At 40.4% G+C, this 17,473-nt stretch overlaps 1 protein-coding gene and 1 long non-coding RNA gene across 2 annotated transcripts in view; one reads left to right on the top strand and one right to left on the bottom strand.

Annotated features, from left to right (window-relative positions):
* Positions 1-3,676: 3,676 nt before the first annotated feature.
* On the top strand, positions 3,677-6,286 carry LOC123625981 (disintegrin and metalloproteinase domain-containing protein 1a-like). Its single transcript, XM_045534721.1, is given in 4 exon segments — positions 3,677-5,569; positions 5,572-5,646; positions 5,649-6,170; positions 6,216-6,286. Coding segments are annotated over 4 exon segments (2,508 nt in total). The 5' UTR covers positions 3,677-3,729.
* A 3,874-nt stretch (positions 6,287-10,160) lies between these two features.
* LOC123626045 overlaps positions 10,161-17,473 on the bottom strand; it is a 31,648-nt gene continuing 24,335 nt past the window's right edge. Inside the window, exon 3 of the long non-coding RNA XR_006730725.1 lies at positions 10,161-10,416. This is a non-coding gene — a long non-coding RNA (uncharacterized LOC123626045). The remainder of the gene's footprint in view (positions 10,417-17,473) is intronic.

Here is a 17,473-nt window from a genome sequence, read left to right as displayed (position 1 = left end):
TCTTGCCTCTAATTTCCCAGAGTGGGAACATTTCCTTTTTGTCATATTTGTTAAAAGGGTATTGGTATGTTTCTTAAATCTAATGGAATTCTCTTTTGCTTTTATTCTTTACATATTTAACCAGAGGTTCCCTTTCTCCTTCCCTAAGGTCCCACTTTGTCCTCTCCCCTCCCTTGCAACCCTCACCATCTCCATTGCATCTTAATTCCTTTCCCTGTTCCTCTGGCCCTCTTTTGGGGATGATTTTTCTGAGAAAGTTACATGTAATTTAAACAGGACTATTGGACTAGCATGTAAGATAATCCAGTTTTTTTTTTTTTTTTCTCCCTTAAAGCTGCCCTTTTTCTCTGTAATGTTTCTGCCTGGGTTTCATGTAGGCAACCTCTGGGCTTCATTTATTCTGTTCAGTACCCTTTATTTTTAGGAAGCAGGTTCTGGCTCACAGAGCAGCTGTGTGAATGAAAAATAAGGCTTGGTTACTTTTCTAGTTTTTTGTTGTGCATATGGGCTTCCATAACAAACTGGGTTTGGGTTTTTTTTTTTCCCCAAGCAGTTTTTGGTGGGTACCTGTGTTGGTAAATAGAAGAGCTGACAGGCACACCCCAAGTCACAGAGCAGAGTAAGAGGATTAGGAGTCTCTGTCATCCAGTTTTAACTCATCACTTTCTCTGATCAAAATCTATCCCACAGAGCTAACTAATATTTTCTTACTCCTCCGCTATGCTGAGTGTGTCTTCAGGGTGACATTTAGCTAGTATGCTCTATGTGTGTGACTAACTGTGGGAATATATGATAAAAACCTGAAGTGTCTTTTAAGAGTTACTTTATTACATTGCTTCCCTTTTATCTTGGAGAAGTTGTAATTCAGGGTATTTTTTGAGGTAAGGTTCACTAACCTTAGGTGACTGATAACTGTTATAAATGGATACCCTGTAAGGAGAATTGAATACTTTTCATGATGGCAAAATCTAAGAGAGACAGCAGAGAAAAACAAAATGTTTTAAATTTACTGACCAGAAAACTTAGCTGAGAGTTGAATTAAGGGCCTATTCTGTTTTTAGAGAAATACAATCTTGCAGATCACTGCTTACATTTAGGAAAAACTCTGCACTTGTTTTTGTATTATCTGAACAACTGTAGTTTTCCTGTCTTAGGGCAGAGGTTCAGTCTTCCATGGAGAAAGTCAGTAATTACCTTTGTTATACTTCTTTTTCTTTAGAGGAACCTTCTAGCTTACCCAGTCTACCATTAACTTCTCAAATTTGTTATTTGGGTATCTTCTAAAGGCTCAGGATGACTTTTTTTCCCTCTTCCGTATGTGTTGAATTTTAGACATATAAAATGGTATTTCCTTTTACTCTGAGCATCATTTGCCTGTGTTTCAGTCACTTCAGGCAGAATTCACCCGGTCCCCAAAATGAATGTTGTGTCCAGACATGTCCAAATGAACACCATGCTGGAAGTTTGTGAATACTCTGGAGGATGCCTCAGCTTTTGTAACTCAAAAGTGGGTCCTGCTTTGGACAGAGCTCCTTGAAAAACAATAGCTCCCAAGGGACCTAGCTCCCAAGGGACTGCTTGGTTTTCAAAGTGGAGTTTTGTTTGTGTGTTCCTAGGCCAGTAGTAAATTCTGCTTTAACATACCGGTCAAGTTTGCTAATAATGCAAAATTTACACATAACTGGAAGTGAAACCGTATCTTCCTTGTATTTTATGGCCTCTCTAACCTATGGAAACTTAACATCATAAGAACTGTTCTTGTAAAGCAGCAGGTTATAGTCTCCAGTTCTCCTACATGATTTATTAACTCTCTGCTTATTAAACCATTACTTGTCACTCAAATACCTTGAGGCTTTACCACAGTTATGTCTGCTTTATGTAGTACAACTTGTATATCTTTCTGGCTAATATACTTAATGTGTGAGCATAGGATAATGCCTTTCAGAAATGTATCACTTTAAACATAGCTAGGAGGAATTGCTTTCTATAAAGAGTTCATGTTGCTTGTATTAATTTGAGAAAGAATAAGTTGAAGGAATAGTAGGTAACTGTTGGTCAAAGAAGTCAAAAGATTTAAATCGGATCTTGTGTGCGAGTATGTGTGTGCATGTATTTACAAGAGAAAATGCGTTTCAATTTGAAAATTGGATATTTCGTTTTAATTATATTTTTATTTATTTAAACACTAGAGTGTTCTTCCATTATTGATTCTTGATTCTTTTATTCCACCAAATGACTTAATCTACTTTGCCCTGCCTGTTTTGGTTAAAACAGGGAAACAACCTGAAATCTGTAATAGTTTCTAAAATATATACATTTAAGAAGAGGCTTTGCTCTTACATAAAATACAACAGAAATCCATCTAGAAATCATTTCACCTTCACTGCTATAAATTTTTTAATGGGTTTGATATATAACTGAATTTTCTTGCCAGATGTTAATGATATATTTTATCACCTGTATTAGGAATTCAATATTATTAATTGGGGATAGTTATGAGTTGATGTGCTCATGCTAATATTTAAGATATTATGGGCCATACTATTCCTCTCTGAGTTAGTTAAGGGCATTTCCCCATTTTTGAGTATTACGTGTAGTCATAACTCTTATTTGAAAGGTTTTATGTTATACATATTGTACTTAATACAAAGTTATTTTTATGCAAGATAAAAGATGTAGAGTCTTATTTTTGTTCATCTTAGAGTGCAGTGGAAAATGACTGACTGGAGAAGGAAGGGGTAGATAGGATTTCTTTTTCCTTTTAAATTTGTACTGTTAAATATACCAAGAAAATTGACATTGAAACCAATGAGGACTTCCACAGATACTACAGGTCAATTTAGTTACAAAAGTGAACAAATCTTTAAAAAGTTCTTCTAGAGCCCATTTAAATTTTCTTGATGAAATGGTAACTAGACACTTGGTTAATCAGTTATATCCCACAGTTTGTTTTTATGTTGGGGCAGTTTGGAGGAATTGAACTTTGATCCTGATCCCTAACATATTATACTTCCATGGAGAAACTGAGCTCATTTTACTTAACATATATGTCTGTGGTAGGAAAGAATTATGTTTATATGCTGATATAAATTGTCTGAACTTATTTGTTATGAACAACAGATAATAAGGGGAAACTTGGATATCCACATATAGTTTTTCTGGAATTAAAGAAAAAAATCAGACACTGACAAAAGAGGGTTGAACTGAGAAACAATGCTCTTAATACTACAGAAATAAGAAAAAGAGGCAGTGGGCAACAAAGAACTCTGTCCTGCTCAGAGATCCCCACAGAATCCCTGTCCCCTTCCTCCAACCCCCTGCCAGAATGTTGGGTTTCAAAGAATGAGCAGATTAACAGATATCAGGAGTAGTGTGGCCTGGGCTGATGACAAAGAAGAATTTGCCTGTGTTACAGTACTGACTGAATCCCTACAGATCTTCTACTTGGAATATCTCTCCAGGAGGGTAAAAGGAACTTAGCCAAGGAACATTAAAGCTGTTGCTGTTGGAAGGAAGTCATACGCTAAAACTACTAAAGGACAGGAGAGAAGCAAGAATAGAAGGAGACACACAGCCTGAAGTTTATAAGACTCTGAGTTGGGCAACAACTACCCATAAGGGAGCCAGGATAGATCTGAGATTGATACCTGAGCTTCTGAGGGTGTGTGTGCCAGGAGAGCTGCAGCTGATGGACATAGGTCCTGTATCATCAACTGATTCATTTGGGCCATGTCACTGGTGTCATCATTAAAAGAGTCTGCCTCCATCCTGCCTTCCCTACAGAAAAACCAACTAGCCTTGGAAGAGACCTGGGCTCTGCAGAAGTGGAACTTGAGGCTGGGGCTAGTGCCAGTAACTTCATGTGTCAGGTTAGAGATTTTGATGCTGTTAGTGATTTTTCTGCCAAGCATGTACTGTCACCTGGGATCAGTATATTATGCTTCCTATGAAATAATTTTTCCTAAGAGGCTAACAATCCAGGAAAGAGATAACCCAGTGGAAAAAGCATCCTATGTGCTATTTATGCAAGGGCAGAAGCACCTGGTTCACCTAAAGGTGAAGGGAGACTATTTTGTGAATAACTTTCTAGTCTACAGTTACCACGATGGCATCCTGGAGCAAGAATTGCCTTTCATTTCACATGACTGTCACTATGAAGGCTACATAGAAGGAGTGCCAGGTTCTTTTGTTTCTGTCAACAGCTGTTCAGGCCTCAGGGGTATCCTGATTAAGCAGGGAAAATCTTATGGCATTGAGCCCGTGGACTCTTCAAAGCAGTTTGAACATGTGTTGTACACCATGGCACATCAAGCGCAGGTTTTCTGTAGTGTCACTTCCAAAGACAGCCAAGCGGTGTCCACCAGCTGGCAACGAGGGAGCAGGAAGCCTCATCATCTACAGGCACTGTCCTACTTGTGGTCACACACCAAGTACGTGGAGATGTTTGTCGTGGTCAACAACCAGCGGTTCCAGATGTGGGGCAGTAACATCGACGAGACAGTCCAGAGAGTAGTGGACATTGTTGCTCTGGCCAACAGCTTCACTAGGGGAATAAACACAGAGGTGGTGCTAGCTGGAATGGAGATTTGGACTGAGCAGGATCTAATAGAGGTCCCAGTGGACTTGCAGGTTACACTCAGGAATTTCAATAGCTGGAGACGAGAGAAGCTCTTCCCTCGTGTGAAGCATGATGTTGCCCACATGATCGCTAGACACCACCCTGGAGAGAGTATGGGCCAGGCATTTCTCTATGGTGCCTGCTCAAGCAGTTTTGCGGCAGCTGTTGAATCCTTCCACCATGAAGATATCCTCCTGTTTGCAGCGCTCATGGTCCATAAGCTTGGGCACAACCTGGGTATTCAGCATGACCACTCGGCCTGCATGTGTAAGGATAAGCACTTTTGCCTCATGCGTGAAAATATCACTAAACAAAGTGGCTTCAGCAACTGCAGTTCTGACTACTTCTACCACTTCCTTCGTGAACACAAAGGTGCCTGCCTATTTAACAAGCCCTGGCACAAAGGCCGCAAGCGTAGGGATTCCCGCTGTGGAAATGATGTGATGGAAGACCTGGAGGAGTGTGACTGTGGTTCTGATTGTGACAGTCACCCATGCTGTGATCCGACATGTAGTCTGAAGATGGATGCTGAATGTAGTAATGGACTCTGCTGCCATGCCTGCACTTTCAGAAGGCTGGGGTTTTTATGCCGTCCCACTCAGGATGAGTGTGACCTCCCAGAATACTGTGATGGCAGTTTTGCAGAATGCCCTGCAGATAGCTACAAGCAAGATGGCACACTGTGTGATAGAATTCACTATTGCTCTAGGGGTCAGTGTAAGAACTGTGATAAGCAATGCATGAGTATATATGGGTACCCTGCAAGATCTGCCCCAGAAGACTATTACATTTCAATGAATACCAAAGGGGACCGGTTTGGAAACTGCGGCTGCCCCACTACAGCTCAGCAAAGACATGCTACATGTTCAGATGATAATATATTTTGTGGGAAACTCATATGTACAGGTGTTAGATACCTACCACGAATCCAAGCTCACCATACAGCGATCCAGTCCCTCACAGACATGACTGGTGCTGGAGCATGGATGCTTTCAATGGTACTGATATCCCTGATGATGGAGATGTGCAGACTCTTGTGCCCCCAACAAAGTCTGCATCAATTATTCCTGCACTAATCATTCCATACTCCAGTATGACTGCGAACCAGAGGAAATGTGTAATGGGAGAGGAGTTTGCAACAATTTAAGGCACTGCCATTGTGAGTTTGGCTTTGCCCCCCCTTATTGCCAACATCCAGGAGAAGGAGGTAGTTTGGACAGTGGTCCCCTTGGTGAGCCACTTAAGAAAAATCTAAGTGGCAGTCATGTTAGAAGTAACGATAAAGACATAAACTTTAAAATGATAGTGCTCATAGTCCCTGTATTTCTTCTAGTACTACTGTGCGGTCCACTTATCATTGCCTACCTCACGTGTGAAGCGCAGACAGTACAGCATAAAGAAAAGGAGTCTTTGGATTCAGAGCTGACCAGAGAAGATAAGGTACCACCAGCAGAGAAAGCGCCCCCAGCAGAAAAGGCCCCCAAACCAAAGGAGGTTCCCCTACCAGAGCCAGCCCCCTCACCAGAGCCGGCCCCCTCACCAGAGCCGGCCCCCTCATCAGAGCAGGACTAACCACCAGAGTAGGCCCAACCACCAGAGGCCCCAGAAGAGCCTGCACCAAAAGAAGAAGCAGGTAAAGGACAGGAAAAACCAAAGGCAGAAATCTAGTGGAGGATGAAACCAAATAAATTAAACCCCTCAAGCACTGAGTGGGAACGAGCAGCTCAGAAGCAAATGTGAAGTGAGATTTGATGTCTACAGTGGCTCTGACTGGACTATCTAGTCTACAGAAACATACAAATGTACAAAGAGGGATTCTTTCCACTTTCCAGTATTCATTTTAGTAAATTGGTTACACTTCCATATATAAAATACCCTATATTTTTGCTTTTTCACATTCCATGAAACACTTTTAGCTCTTCTCATGGAACATTGCTATCAATATCTTATTTCAATAAGGCCAATTTTTGAGTCAACCCAAAATTGTTCTGCAGGGCATACAATCTTCCATCGCCTTTATTTGATATATTATCTATTATCTGTGCCTATATTGCTATCACTGGGTTATTCATCCCAGTTATACCTACCTATTAGGTTAGGAACATTATTTATGTAATTGAGTATTCTGATTTGCCCTGTCAATTTCTATTCATAAAATGTAGGTGATTTTAAATAAATAAAATGCTTATGTTTCAGAGGAAGCATCACTCTAGACTCCATGAAGCCTACTACTTTGGGGCTTCCTAGAAGGGGCTAGATGTGATCCAGGGAGGTCTCATACTCTTGGTTTGGGTACATGGGGAATGGGAAGGCAACCCAGGCAAGAGGGCTCTTGCACAATGCTGAATTCTTACTTGAAGTATTTGTTTTTTCATTTGACTTTTTTGTCTTAATATTTCTATTGAAGTTGATATTCTGTCTACTGACAATGATAGGAACATCTCTAATACAAGTAACAGAACTTCCGATGTGGTAGTCATTTCTCTGTGAAGAACAGAGCAAGCATAATAATATTCATTCTGTGCCAGGCACCATGTTAAACACTTTACATTCATTGTCTTAATTCAATCCTCCCAACTTCCCAATGAAACCTGCATCTTGTACATGAGAAAACAGAGACCAAAGAGTTTGCTCTAGAGCTAGCTAGTAAGTGGTGGAACTGCATCTGTCCCGAAGTCTGACTGAATCTACATTCTCCACTGCCTCATAAGCCTTTTCCTTCAGTAAAAAGATAAGTGACAGGGAAGATATCTGATATGTTCTTAATTTCCCCAGAGCACAGCTTCTTCCTCAGTGACTTTTAATGAAATGAAGCCTTATAAATGAATACTGACCTTTATTATGAACCAACTGCATTGTGTAGTCATTATGGATTAAAGTGTCTTTTCCCCTACCACATCCTGACAGCATGGAGTAGCAGACTGACATCTTATTTAGCTCTGAGGGCACAGCTCACTGTAGGTACTCAATAAGTGTTGACCCAGTGAATGATTTAACCAGAACCAACCTTAACATATAGTGGTTGCTAGTCCCTAGGCATGGCACATCCAAAATCTTTCTCAGGTGCAATACTGCTGCCGGCTGAGTGAATGTTCTACTTTTGGGGAAGTTCCTGAGGATCAGTCCCCAGGATACACTTGGTGAGCCCCTCTTCTGACTGCCCACCCTATGTCAGCAGAAAAGAGCGAACAGAAGAATCAGACCTGCTGTCTGCTTTCTCGAAACTTATGTTAGTAAGTTACTTTGGGTCAAACCAAACTAAACTTCAGAGCAAAATCCAAAATGAAGCCATCGGTTATGTATGCACGACTATAAGTAAAGCATGAAAATCACAACGCAAGTTCTCACGATTGATTCTGGTAATCAAATCCAGGTGAGAAATCATGGTGTCGGTAGTCACTTGACAGTTTTGAGAACAAGTATGAAACTGGGTACTAAAGGTCTCCAAATGTAAACTTGTATTAAGGACTTTTGAAAAAATGTGGAGGATGTTTGCTGAGAAGCACTGCAGTGGAGAAGTGGGGAGTTACAGAAAGGGTAACTTTTCTTACTGGACATGATGATAGTGACTATAATAAAAGCTAATAAGCATCACATATTTAAAATATCAAGGATAAGGGAATTATGGTTTATGTATAGGGTAATTATTCTTGGCTGATTTAATGGAGCTCTTTAAGTACCAAAAGGCAGGAATCAATAAAAGCCATTTCAGGATCTCACAATATTTGATAAAAAGTTACAAAATTTAGCAAATAAGGAAGTTTTATACAGACTTATCAATTTTAGTTCTTTGTCCTTATGACTGATTTGACTATCGGGGTTATAAGACAAGGTTTAAGACAGGAAACAAAGATTAGGACAGATGTTTGAATGGATGTTGTTAGAAATGGTGTTAGGAAACTGGACATATTAACTCTCATGTGAATCCTAAACTGTGTAGAAACCCCAAGCTCCAATGAAGGTTAGGCTCATTAGGATAGACTACTGCAGGGCAGTGACCATTTTTAGTATGGGCAGGAGAAAGAAGATAAGGGAAGGCCTGAAATCTCCAGGGTTCAAGGGGCAGCATTCTGCATGGTGTGTGACTGCCTCTAAGGGGTGCACTCTTTTGCCTCTGCTCATATTTGAGGCTTCTGAGGAACACTCGTACCTTCCAATAACAGCACAACAGTGCTGGAATTCACATTCAACTCATCTGGAGCTGCCCCAAGAGACACTAGTAGTGACTTCTTACCATCTATTAACTGCCTTCTCTGGGCCACTCTTGTCCTCTCTCTGCTGCTCCAGGGCAGTGGAGACCCAGGCTCTTCCTTTAGTTCTCCAAAGCACAGCCAAGTCCAGGATCTGCATTTGTATCCAGACGTGGAGGAAACAAAGGGAAATTATAATGTCGTAAAGTAAACACATTTGGATGCTGCACGTATCAATGCACTTGGAGTCCAGGGGGTCATGCCCTAGAGGACATGGAATGGCCATCTGTCTTGGCCCCAGCCTGACATCTTTTCTTGTCATTTTACGAATGCCTGATGTAATGTCTCCACAACCTGGAGTCAAACTCCGTTCCATTCCCTGGGGCTCAGTTGAAGGAAAAATAAAAATTTACTTTAAACCCAGATGACATTATCATGGCCTCACAGAATACCACATGACCTATTATCTGCTATTCTGTGCAATATAGAGTTAAAGTCTTCTATTAAGTTCCGAAAATAAATTACCTTATGTTTACAAACCTAATTGTAAAGTACAATTTTGATACTGCCTTTGGGCCAATATGCTCACTGAGATGTTTTCTCAAAACTAAGGGCTAACATCCTTTAAGAATGAGTAGACAAGGTATTGTGCCTTTAATATTCACACTGGTTTTGGACATTACACTAAATTTTTTTTTTTAATCCTAACCTCTAGACGCCCAGGTGTCAAAATTTTTGAGCTAAGCAACAGGAAAAAAGGAACCAATACTACTTACGGTATTTAATGCATTTATAGGAGTCTTAAATAAGGAGGTTATGCCAGAATCAAATATAAGAGGATAACCAAGGGGTTGGGATGAATTCATGAATGACAAAGGCAGGGTGACAATTAGAAAGTGTCTTTTAAAATACATGAAAAGGAAAACATCAGAGGTGGAATCATGACAGGCCAAGTGTCTGACACCTCATGTCTGTTTCATGGCCACAACTATCTACCTAACGGGGCTCCCCAACATCCTTCCTAAGATTCCCCAGACACTGATTTGTCATCACAGTCAAGAGTTCAGGAACATCCATTGCTTCCCCATTACCGGGAGTGGAAAATGTAACCTCAGTGTGGCATTGAAGGATGGTGACAATTGGGCCCTCCTGTCCACTGCCAACCATTATCTCCTATGGCTTCTGAAAACAAGTATTTCCTTCTACCAGCAAGTCTAACAGAAGAGCCTCTGTCCTCATTACATATCACGTCCATTTCCCCACTCTGAGCATTTGATGAGGGTCTTGTTCCCATGGAGTGACTTTACTCTTCCTGACTCCTATTTAGTTTAATCCTCGCAGCCCTGCTGAGGCTCTGGAAACTGCTTCATCATACCTTTCTCAACTTTTCCAGAGGACGGATCAGCTATCCTTGGGGATACTCATGGAAAGTGAGGTAGAGCCTGTAGAGGAGTCCGTCTCAACCAGACCATCAAGTGGTTGTTTTCTATGCAACAGGGAGTATATATGCTTCCTTGTTCACTGAATTTTCCAATTGGTACTTTGAGAGTGAGAAGTATGTTTACGCATGGGATGTTCTCAGAATCTCTCAAATTCCGGAGGTATGTACTAGAAGAGAAATCAAAAGAAAACCTTGTAACAGACAAAAAGGGAAAACCTCTGAAACCACAGCATTTCTGGCAGTGGAAGTAGGGGCGGTGGATCTGGATCTAATAATCACGAGCTGGGTGAAGTACAGACAATTTCATGTGAAAAATGGAAATAAAAAAGGCATAGTGTCAGTGCCAAGAACAGGAGAAAAAGCTCTCCCTCATGCCCTCCACTGACCCCTTATCTACCCAAAGCCATCGTTTATATTGCCATGGATAAACTAGGTCTTTGTAAATTCAGGCAGAGAATACAAATAAATATGCTAAAATAAAGCAAAAGATTACCAATTCATTCTTGGTTTTTAAGGATGAGAATGAGTCCCAACTTTGAGGTAACTGATGTGTCATGATTTGATTTATGGGTAACCACAGACATTCAAATATCTCTTTACGGGAAAACTAAAACTGTTGCTACTAAATTGTATAAGTACATCAAATCCTACAACTATTTTGGGTCTGCGTTGAAGTTTTTACATTTATACAGTAATACACCAAAAACAAGAGCCTGGTAATTTCACTGATGGGTTTTACAAGAGCAGACAATTCTGGATCATACTGGCTACGTTAGCCATTTTTTATAACCAATCTAAATATCTAAAAACGTTTTATAAAACAACTCAAATTTAAGAGGAAAAATTGACACACCTTTCTTCAGCACTCCAAGAGCTCTTTTCTTCCCTTGGATGCTAAGAGTATGAGTGCTGTGTCAGTTCTGCATCTTGGTGTCTTCCTAGCCTAGCAAATCCAACCAGGAAGAGACTTTTGTGAGCAAAGAGTAACCTTTCTTAAAAGGAGAGAGTCATCCCTCTTCTGATTGACTGGGTCTTTCAGGGTCCACATTCCTAAACAGCAGGCGTCACTTTCTGGCTGACTGGTCTTAAGACATGCAACTTAACTTCCTCAGGCCTGGATTTCCTTCTCAGTAAGATGGCCACACAAAGGATGTCTCTTACAGAGTTTTTGTGAGGTTAAATTAGATAACTTGTGTGAGGTTATCTAGTGCAGAGTCTGCCATAGAGCAGGCACTGAAATAAATGCTATGGGATCTAAAACCAAGTGTGATGACAGATGTAAGAATTGTATTATTAATTGTGCACTGTTCAGTATGACCAGATTTAACCACCACCAAGGCATAATACTGAATTTCCCTGGTATCTGTGGCACTCTGACCTACCATGTGGTGGTTTGCAATCATATTCTATCTCCCTTACCCTGGCAATCACTGCCTTGAGCCCAGCTGTGGTTAAGACTTCCATGGACTTTCTTCCTTTCCTCACAGCCCCACTCATGACCATACGTGGCATTAAAAATCTTGCTTCGAGGGTCCCAAATCAAGGATTCTTCTCTTTTCCCTCTGCTGATCCTGTCTCCTGTCCTGAATGCTCAAATCTCCAGGGATAACCTACTTGCCCATTCCAGGCCTTGACCTCCCAGCTTTATGCTTTTAAAAAAAGTTTCATCATACTTAGGGGCTCATACCTGCACTACCTTCCCATGTTTTCATGCATTCATTCATCCTACAACTCTTCACTGAGACTTTATTCATGTATAGTTCATACATAGTCTTTCTTCATGTCAGGCACCGTGGCATGTGGTTGTGAATAAGACAAAGTCTCTTCCTGTAAAAATTATGAACTGGGCATGGGGGGAGGTGAACAATAATCAGATAACTACATGGTGTACCAGGGTTTAATATGTGTGATGAAGCAAGATGAGCAGTCGAAGGGGATCAAGAGCCATGTTAGGGTGGGGTGTGATACTAAGACATTGGTTGGGGGGGTCCTGTCTGATCAGTAGACATTTAAGGAGAGATGTGAGGGGGAAAGCTCTGTAGGCGTTAGGGGAAGGGTAAACCAGGGAGAGGGAACTCTAAGTGAAAAGGTCCTGAGAAAGGAGCGTGCTTGGCATGTAAGAAGAAGAACAAGGAGGATCAGCATCTCTGAACAGAGTGGGCATCGTGGACAGTAGTGGATGAGTGCTGTGGGTGGAGCTGGATCACACAGAGCCTTGGTAAGGAATGGTATTTTTATTTCAGTGAAGATGGCAAGCATGTAAGGGTTCTGACACAGGAGTGACCTGAGCTGATAAGTACTGAAGGAGCACTCCATGTGCTTTGTGAGGAACAGGAACAGGCACAGGCAGGGCAATGGACAATGGAGTGTAGAAGCAGGGAATCCTTAACAACTCTTGTCATTTGCCATGTGGGAAGCTTTTAGGAGTGGTGGTGATGAGAATAGCTGGCATCTGGATATACTGTGAGATAGCGCTAAGAGGGTTTGCTGATTGAGCAGATGTAGTGTGAGAGAAAGGCAGCAGAGAAGTATGACTCCAGTGGCTTTGCTGTGGGCCAGTGCAAGAAAAGAGCTGCGATTTACTGAGATGGGAGTGAGTATGGAAAGAGCAGGTGTTCCAAGTGTTTAGTTTGAGATGCCTGCTAAATACTCACATGTGTATGTCAGCGAGGCAGTATGATCATTGAGTGTGGAATTCAGGAGAGAAATCAGCTAGGGATGTATATTTGAGAGCTGTCCGTGTATAGGTGATAGTTTAAGCCATGGGACTGGTTGACACTGCCTAGGGAGGAAGTATAGCTAGACAAGGGAAGGCATCTGAGGTAAAAATGACTTAGCCCTAGGGTGTTCACTGTGAAGATGTTGCTAAGAGGAGGAGAAGTCTGTAAATAGGCCAGAGGAAGAGTTTCCAGTGTGGTAGGAGTACCACCAAGGGAGAACGATGTCCTGAAAACCCAAAAGAAAGTGTTTCTAGAAGAGTTTTACACTACAAATACAGTCCATTAGCAAATCCTTAGCTCTATCTTCAACATATATCCCGTTGTGACCTCTTACCAGCACCCCACCATATCCCAACTCTCCAGTGTGGGATAAGTCACCTTCAACTCCCTCTAGACAACTGCAGAAGTTTTTAAACTGGTTTCTCTGATTCCACTCTGGCTCCCCTACTAGCCTATTCTCCAGCCAGCAGACAGAGTGATTCTTTTAAAACATAAGCCACGTCATTGTCTAACTTTTAAATGTTGTTGAAAGGTTCATAGAGGACTGAGGGTTGATCATATGATTTGGCAATGGAGAGTCATTCATTAGTAACCAGTCGCAGAGAGTTTAGATGGATGGGTAGGGATGAAAGCTTTCTTCTATTAGAATCAATATAAAAAGGATGACTCAATCAGAAATTAAAGAGGAGATATTACAAGTGATACCACAGAAATATAAAGGATCATGAGAGACCTCTATGAACATTTATATGTCAATAAATTGGAAAACTAGAAGAAATTGATGAATCCCTAGACAAAACTAAATCATGAAAACAAGAAATCTGTACAGAGCAGTAATGAATAAGGAGATCAAATCAGTAATAAAAAGTATTCCACCAACAAAAAGCCCAGGATCTGATGGCTTTGCTGACAAATTTTATCAACCATTTAATGAAGAACTAATACCACTCCTTATCATACTTTTCCTAAAAATGAAGGGGAAGGAAAACTTCCAAACTCATTGCATGAGGCCACCATTATCCTGATACCTTAGCCAGACAAGGATACCACAAGAGAAGAAAATTAGAGGCCAACATCCCCGATGAACACAGATACAAGAATTCTCGACGATCTAGCAAACAGAATTCAACAGCAAATCAAAAGAATCATTCACCACGATCAAGTGAGATTTATTCCTGGGAAGCAAGGATAATTTAACATATAGAAGTCAATAAATGTGATAGTCCACATTAGCAGAATAAAGGACAAAAATCATACGGATCATTTCCATACATGCAGAGAAGACATCTGACGACGTGCAACATCCTCTCATGATAATAAAGAAAAACCTCTCAACAACTTAAGTATAGAGAGATGTACTTAAACACAAAAGTCATCTATGACAAGCCCATAGCTAGCACACTCAGTGTTCAAAAGCTAAAAGTTTTCCTCTAACATCAGTAACAAGACAAGGATACCCACTGAAGTTACATTCAACATAGTACTGTTACAGAAGTCCTAACTAGAGCAATTAGGTAACAGTAAAAATAAAAGGCGTCCAAACTGTAAAGGAAGAAGCTAAATTATCTGTTTGCAGTCAACATGTTTTTACACATAGAAAACCCAACAGGCCGGGCGCAGTGGCTCATCCCTGTAATCCTAGCACTCTGGGAGGCCGAGGGGGGCGGATCGTTTGAGCTCAGGAGTTCGAGACCAGCCTGAGCAAGAGCAAGACCCCGTCTCTACTAAAAAAAAAAAAAAAAAAAAAAGAAATTAGCTGGACAACTAAAAATATAGAGAAAACAATGAGCCGGGCATGGTAGCACATGCCTGTAGTCCCAGCTACTTGGGAGGCTGAGGCAGTAGGATCACTTGAGCCCAGAAGTTTGAGGTTGCTATGAGCTAGGCTGACGCCACAGCACTCTAGCCTGGGCAACAGAAACTCTGTCTCAAATAAATAGATAAATAAATAAAATTAAAAAAATAATAAATAAAAAGAAAAAGAAAACCCTACAGACTCTACAAAAAAACTCAGAACTAATAAGTGAATTCAGTTGCAGGATATAGAATCAACTTAAAAAAACAGTAGCATTTCTATACACTAACAACAAATTACCTGAAAAAGAAATCAAGAAAACAATCCCATTTACAAGAGCTAAAAGAAAGAGAAAATACTTAGGAATAAATATCACCAAGGAGGGGAAAGTTCTGTACACTAAAAACTATAAAACACTGATGAGAGAAATCGAAGAAGACACAAATAAATGAAAAGCCATCCTGTGTACGTGGATTGGAAAAATATTGTTAAAATGCCAGTACAACTCAAAGTGATCTACACATTCAATGCAATCTCTTTCAAAATTCCAACGACATTTTTCACAGAAATAAAAATAATCCAAAAATTCATATGGAACCACAAAGGACCCTGATATTCAAAGCAATCTTGAGCAATAAAACAAAACAAAACAAACTCAACACAGCATCACATGGTCTGATTCCAAAAATCTACTACCAAGCTATAGTAATCAAAACAGCATGGTACTGGCATAAAAGCAGACACACAGACTACTGTAGCAGAATAGACAGCCCAGAAACAAATCCATGCATCTGTGGCCAATTCATTTTCAACAAAGATGTCAAGAACATCATGGGAAAAGGACAGTCTCTTTAATAAATGGTGCTGGGAGAATGGGATATCCAATTGCAGCAGAATGAAATTAGACCCTCATCTCACATCGTATACAAAAAACAACTCAAAATAGATTAAACTTAAATGTACCTGAAACTATAAAACTTCTAGAAGAAAATATAGAGGGGAAAGCTCCACAACACTGGTCTGGGCAAAGATTTTTGGAATAAGACCCCCAAAGCACAGGCAATGGAAGCAAAACTAGAAAAATGGGATTACATAAAACTAAAAAGCTTCTGCATGGCAAAGGAAACACTCAACAAGAGACAGCCTATAGAATAGGAGAATATCTTTGCAAACCATACATCTGATAAAGGGTTAATATCCAAAATATAAAAGTAACTCAAGCAACTCAATAGTAATGACCCAATTAAAAAATGGGCAAAAGACCTGAATAGACATTTCTCAAAAGATGTACAAATGGCCAACAGATATATCAAAAAATACTCCATATCACCACTCATCAGGGAAATGTAAATTAAAACCACAATGACATATCAGCTGACACCTGTTAGAATGGCTATTATCAAAAAGACAAAAGATAACAAGTGTTGGCGAGGATGTGGAGACAAGGAAACCTCTGTATACCGTTGGAAGGAATATAAATTAGTACAGCCATTATGGAACATAATATGTAGGTTTCTCAAAAAATGAAAAACAGAAATACCACATGATCCAGCAACCCCAATACTGGGTATATATCCAAAGGATATGAAATCAGTATGTCAAAGAGATATCTGCATCCCCATATTCACTGCGGCATTATTATTCACAATAGCCAAGATATGGCATCACCCTAAGCATCCATCAACAGGTGAAAGGATAAAGAAAATGTGGTACGTATACATATTGGAACACTCTTCAGTCTTTAAAAATAAGGAAATTCTGTCACTTTTGACAGCCTGGAGGACATTATGTTAACTGAAATAAGCCAGGCACAGAAAGACAAATACCACATGATCTCACTTACATGTGGAGTGTAAAAAAGTTGAACTATAGAAAGAGAGAGTAAAATGGAGGTTACCAGAGGATCGGGTTGGGGGTTTCAGGAGCCATTGGCCAAAGGACACAAAATTTCAGTTAGAAAAGAGGAAGGCGTTCAAGAGAGCTACTGTACATCATGGTGACTACAGTTAATGACAACATATTGCATACTTCAAAATTGCTAAGAGTGGATTTTAAGTGTTCTCACCACAAAAAAAATGATGTTTGTGGGGTAATGCATATGTTAAATAGCTTGATTTAGCTATTCCACAAAGTATACATATATCAGAACATCATGTTGTATACCATAACCACTTTTTATCTGTCAATTAAAAACTTAAAAATGGCCAGGCGCGATGGCTCATGTCTGTAATCCTAGCACTCTGGGAGGCCGAAGCAGGAGGATCGCTCGAGGTTAGGAGTTCGAGACCATCCTTAGCAAGAGCAAGACCCCGTCTCTACTAAAAATAGAAAGAAATGATCTGGACAGCTAAAAATATATATAGAAAAAAATTAGCCGGGCATGGTGGTGCATCCCTGTAGTCCCAGCTACTCGGGAGGCTGAGGCAGAAGGATTGCTTAAACCTAGGAGTTTGAGGTTGCTGTGAGCTTGACACCACGGCACTCTAGCCTAGGCAATAGAGTGAGACTCTGTCAAAACAAAACAAAACAAAACAAAACTGAAAAATGGATGGGTCAATAACCATTTTGTAATTGTGTTCACCTTCAGTAGTATTCAGAGAGAGGCAAAGTATAGCCACAAGGACATATTTCCCACAAGATGAGGTAAAAGTTAAAGGAGTAACCATTTCAAATATGTATTACTGAGGATGTAAAGCTCTGAAAACTCTC

The sequence above is a fragment of the Lemur catta genome, chromosome 21 (genome assembly GCF_020740605.2).
Source record: "Lemur catta isolate mLemCat1 chromosome 21, mLemCat1.pri, whole genome shotgun sequence".
Taxonomy (NCBI): domain Eukaryota; kingdom Metazoa; phylum Chordata; class Mammalia; order Primates; family Lemuridae; genus Lemur; species Lemur catta.
This window is presented reverse-complemented; position numbering and strand designations above follow the sequence as displayed.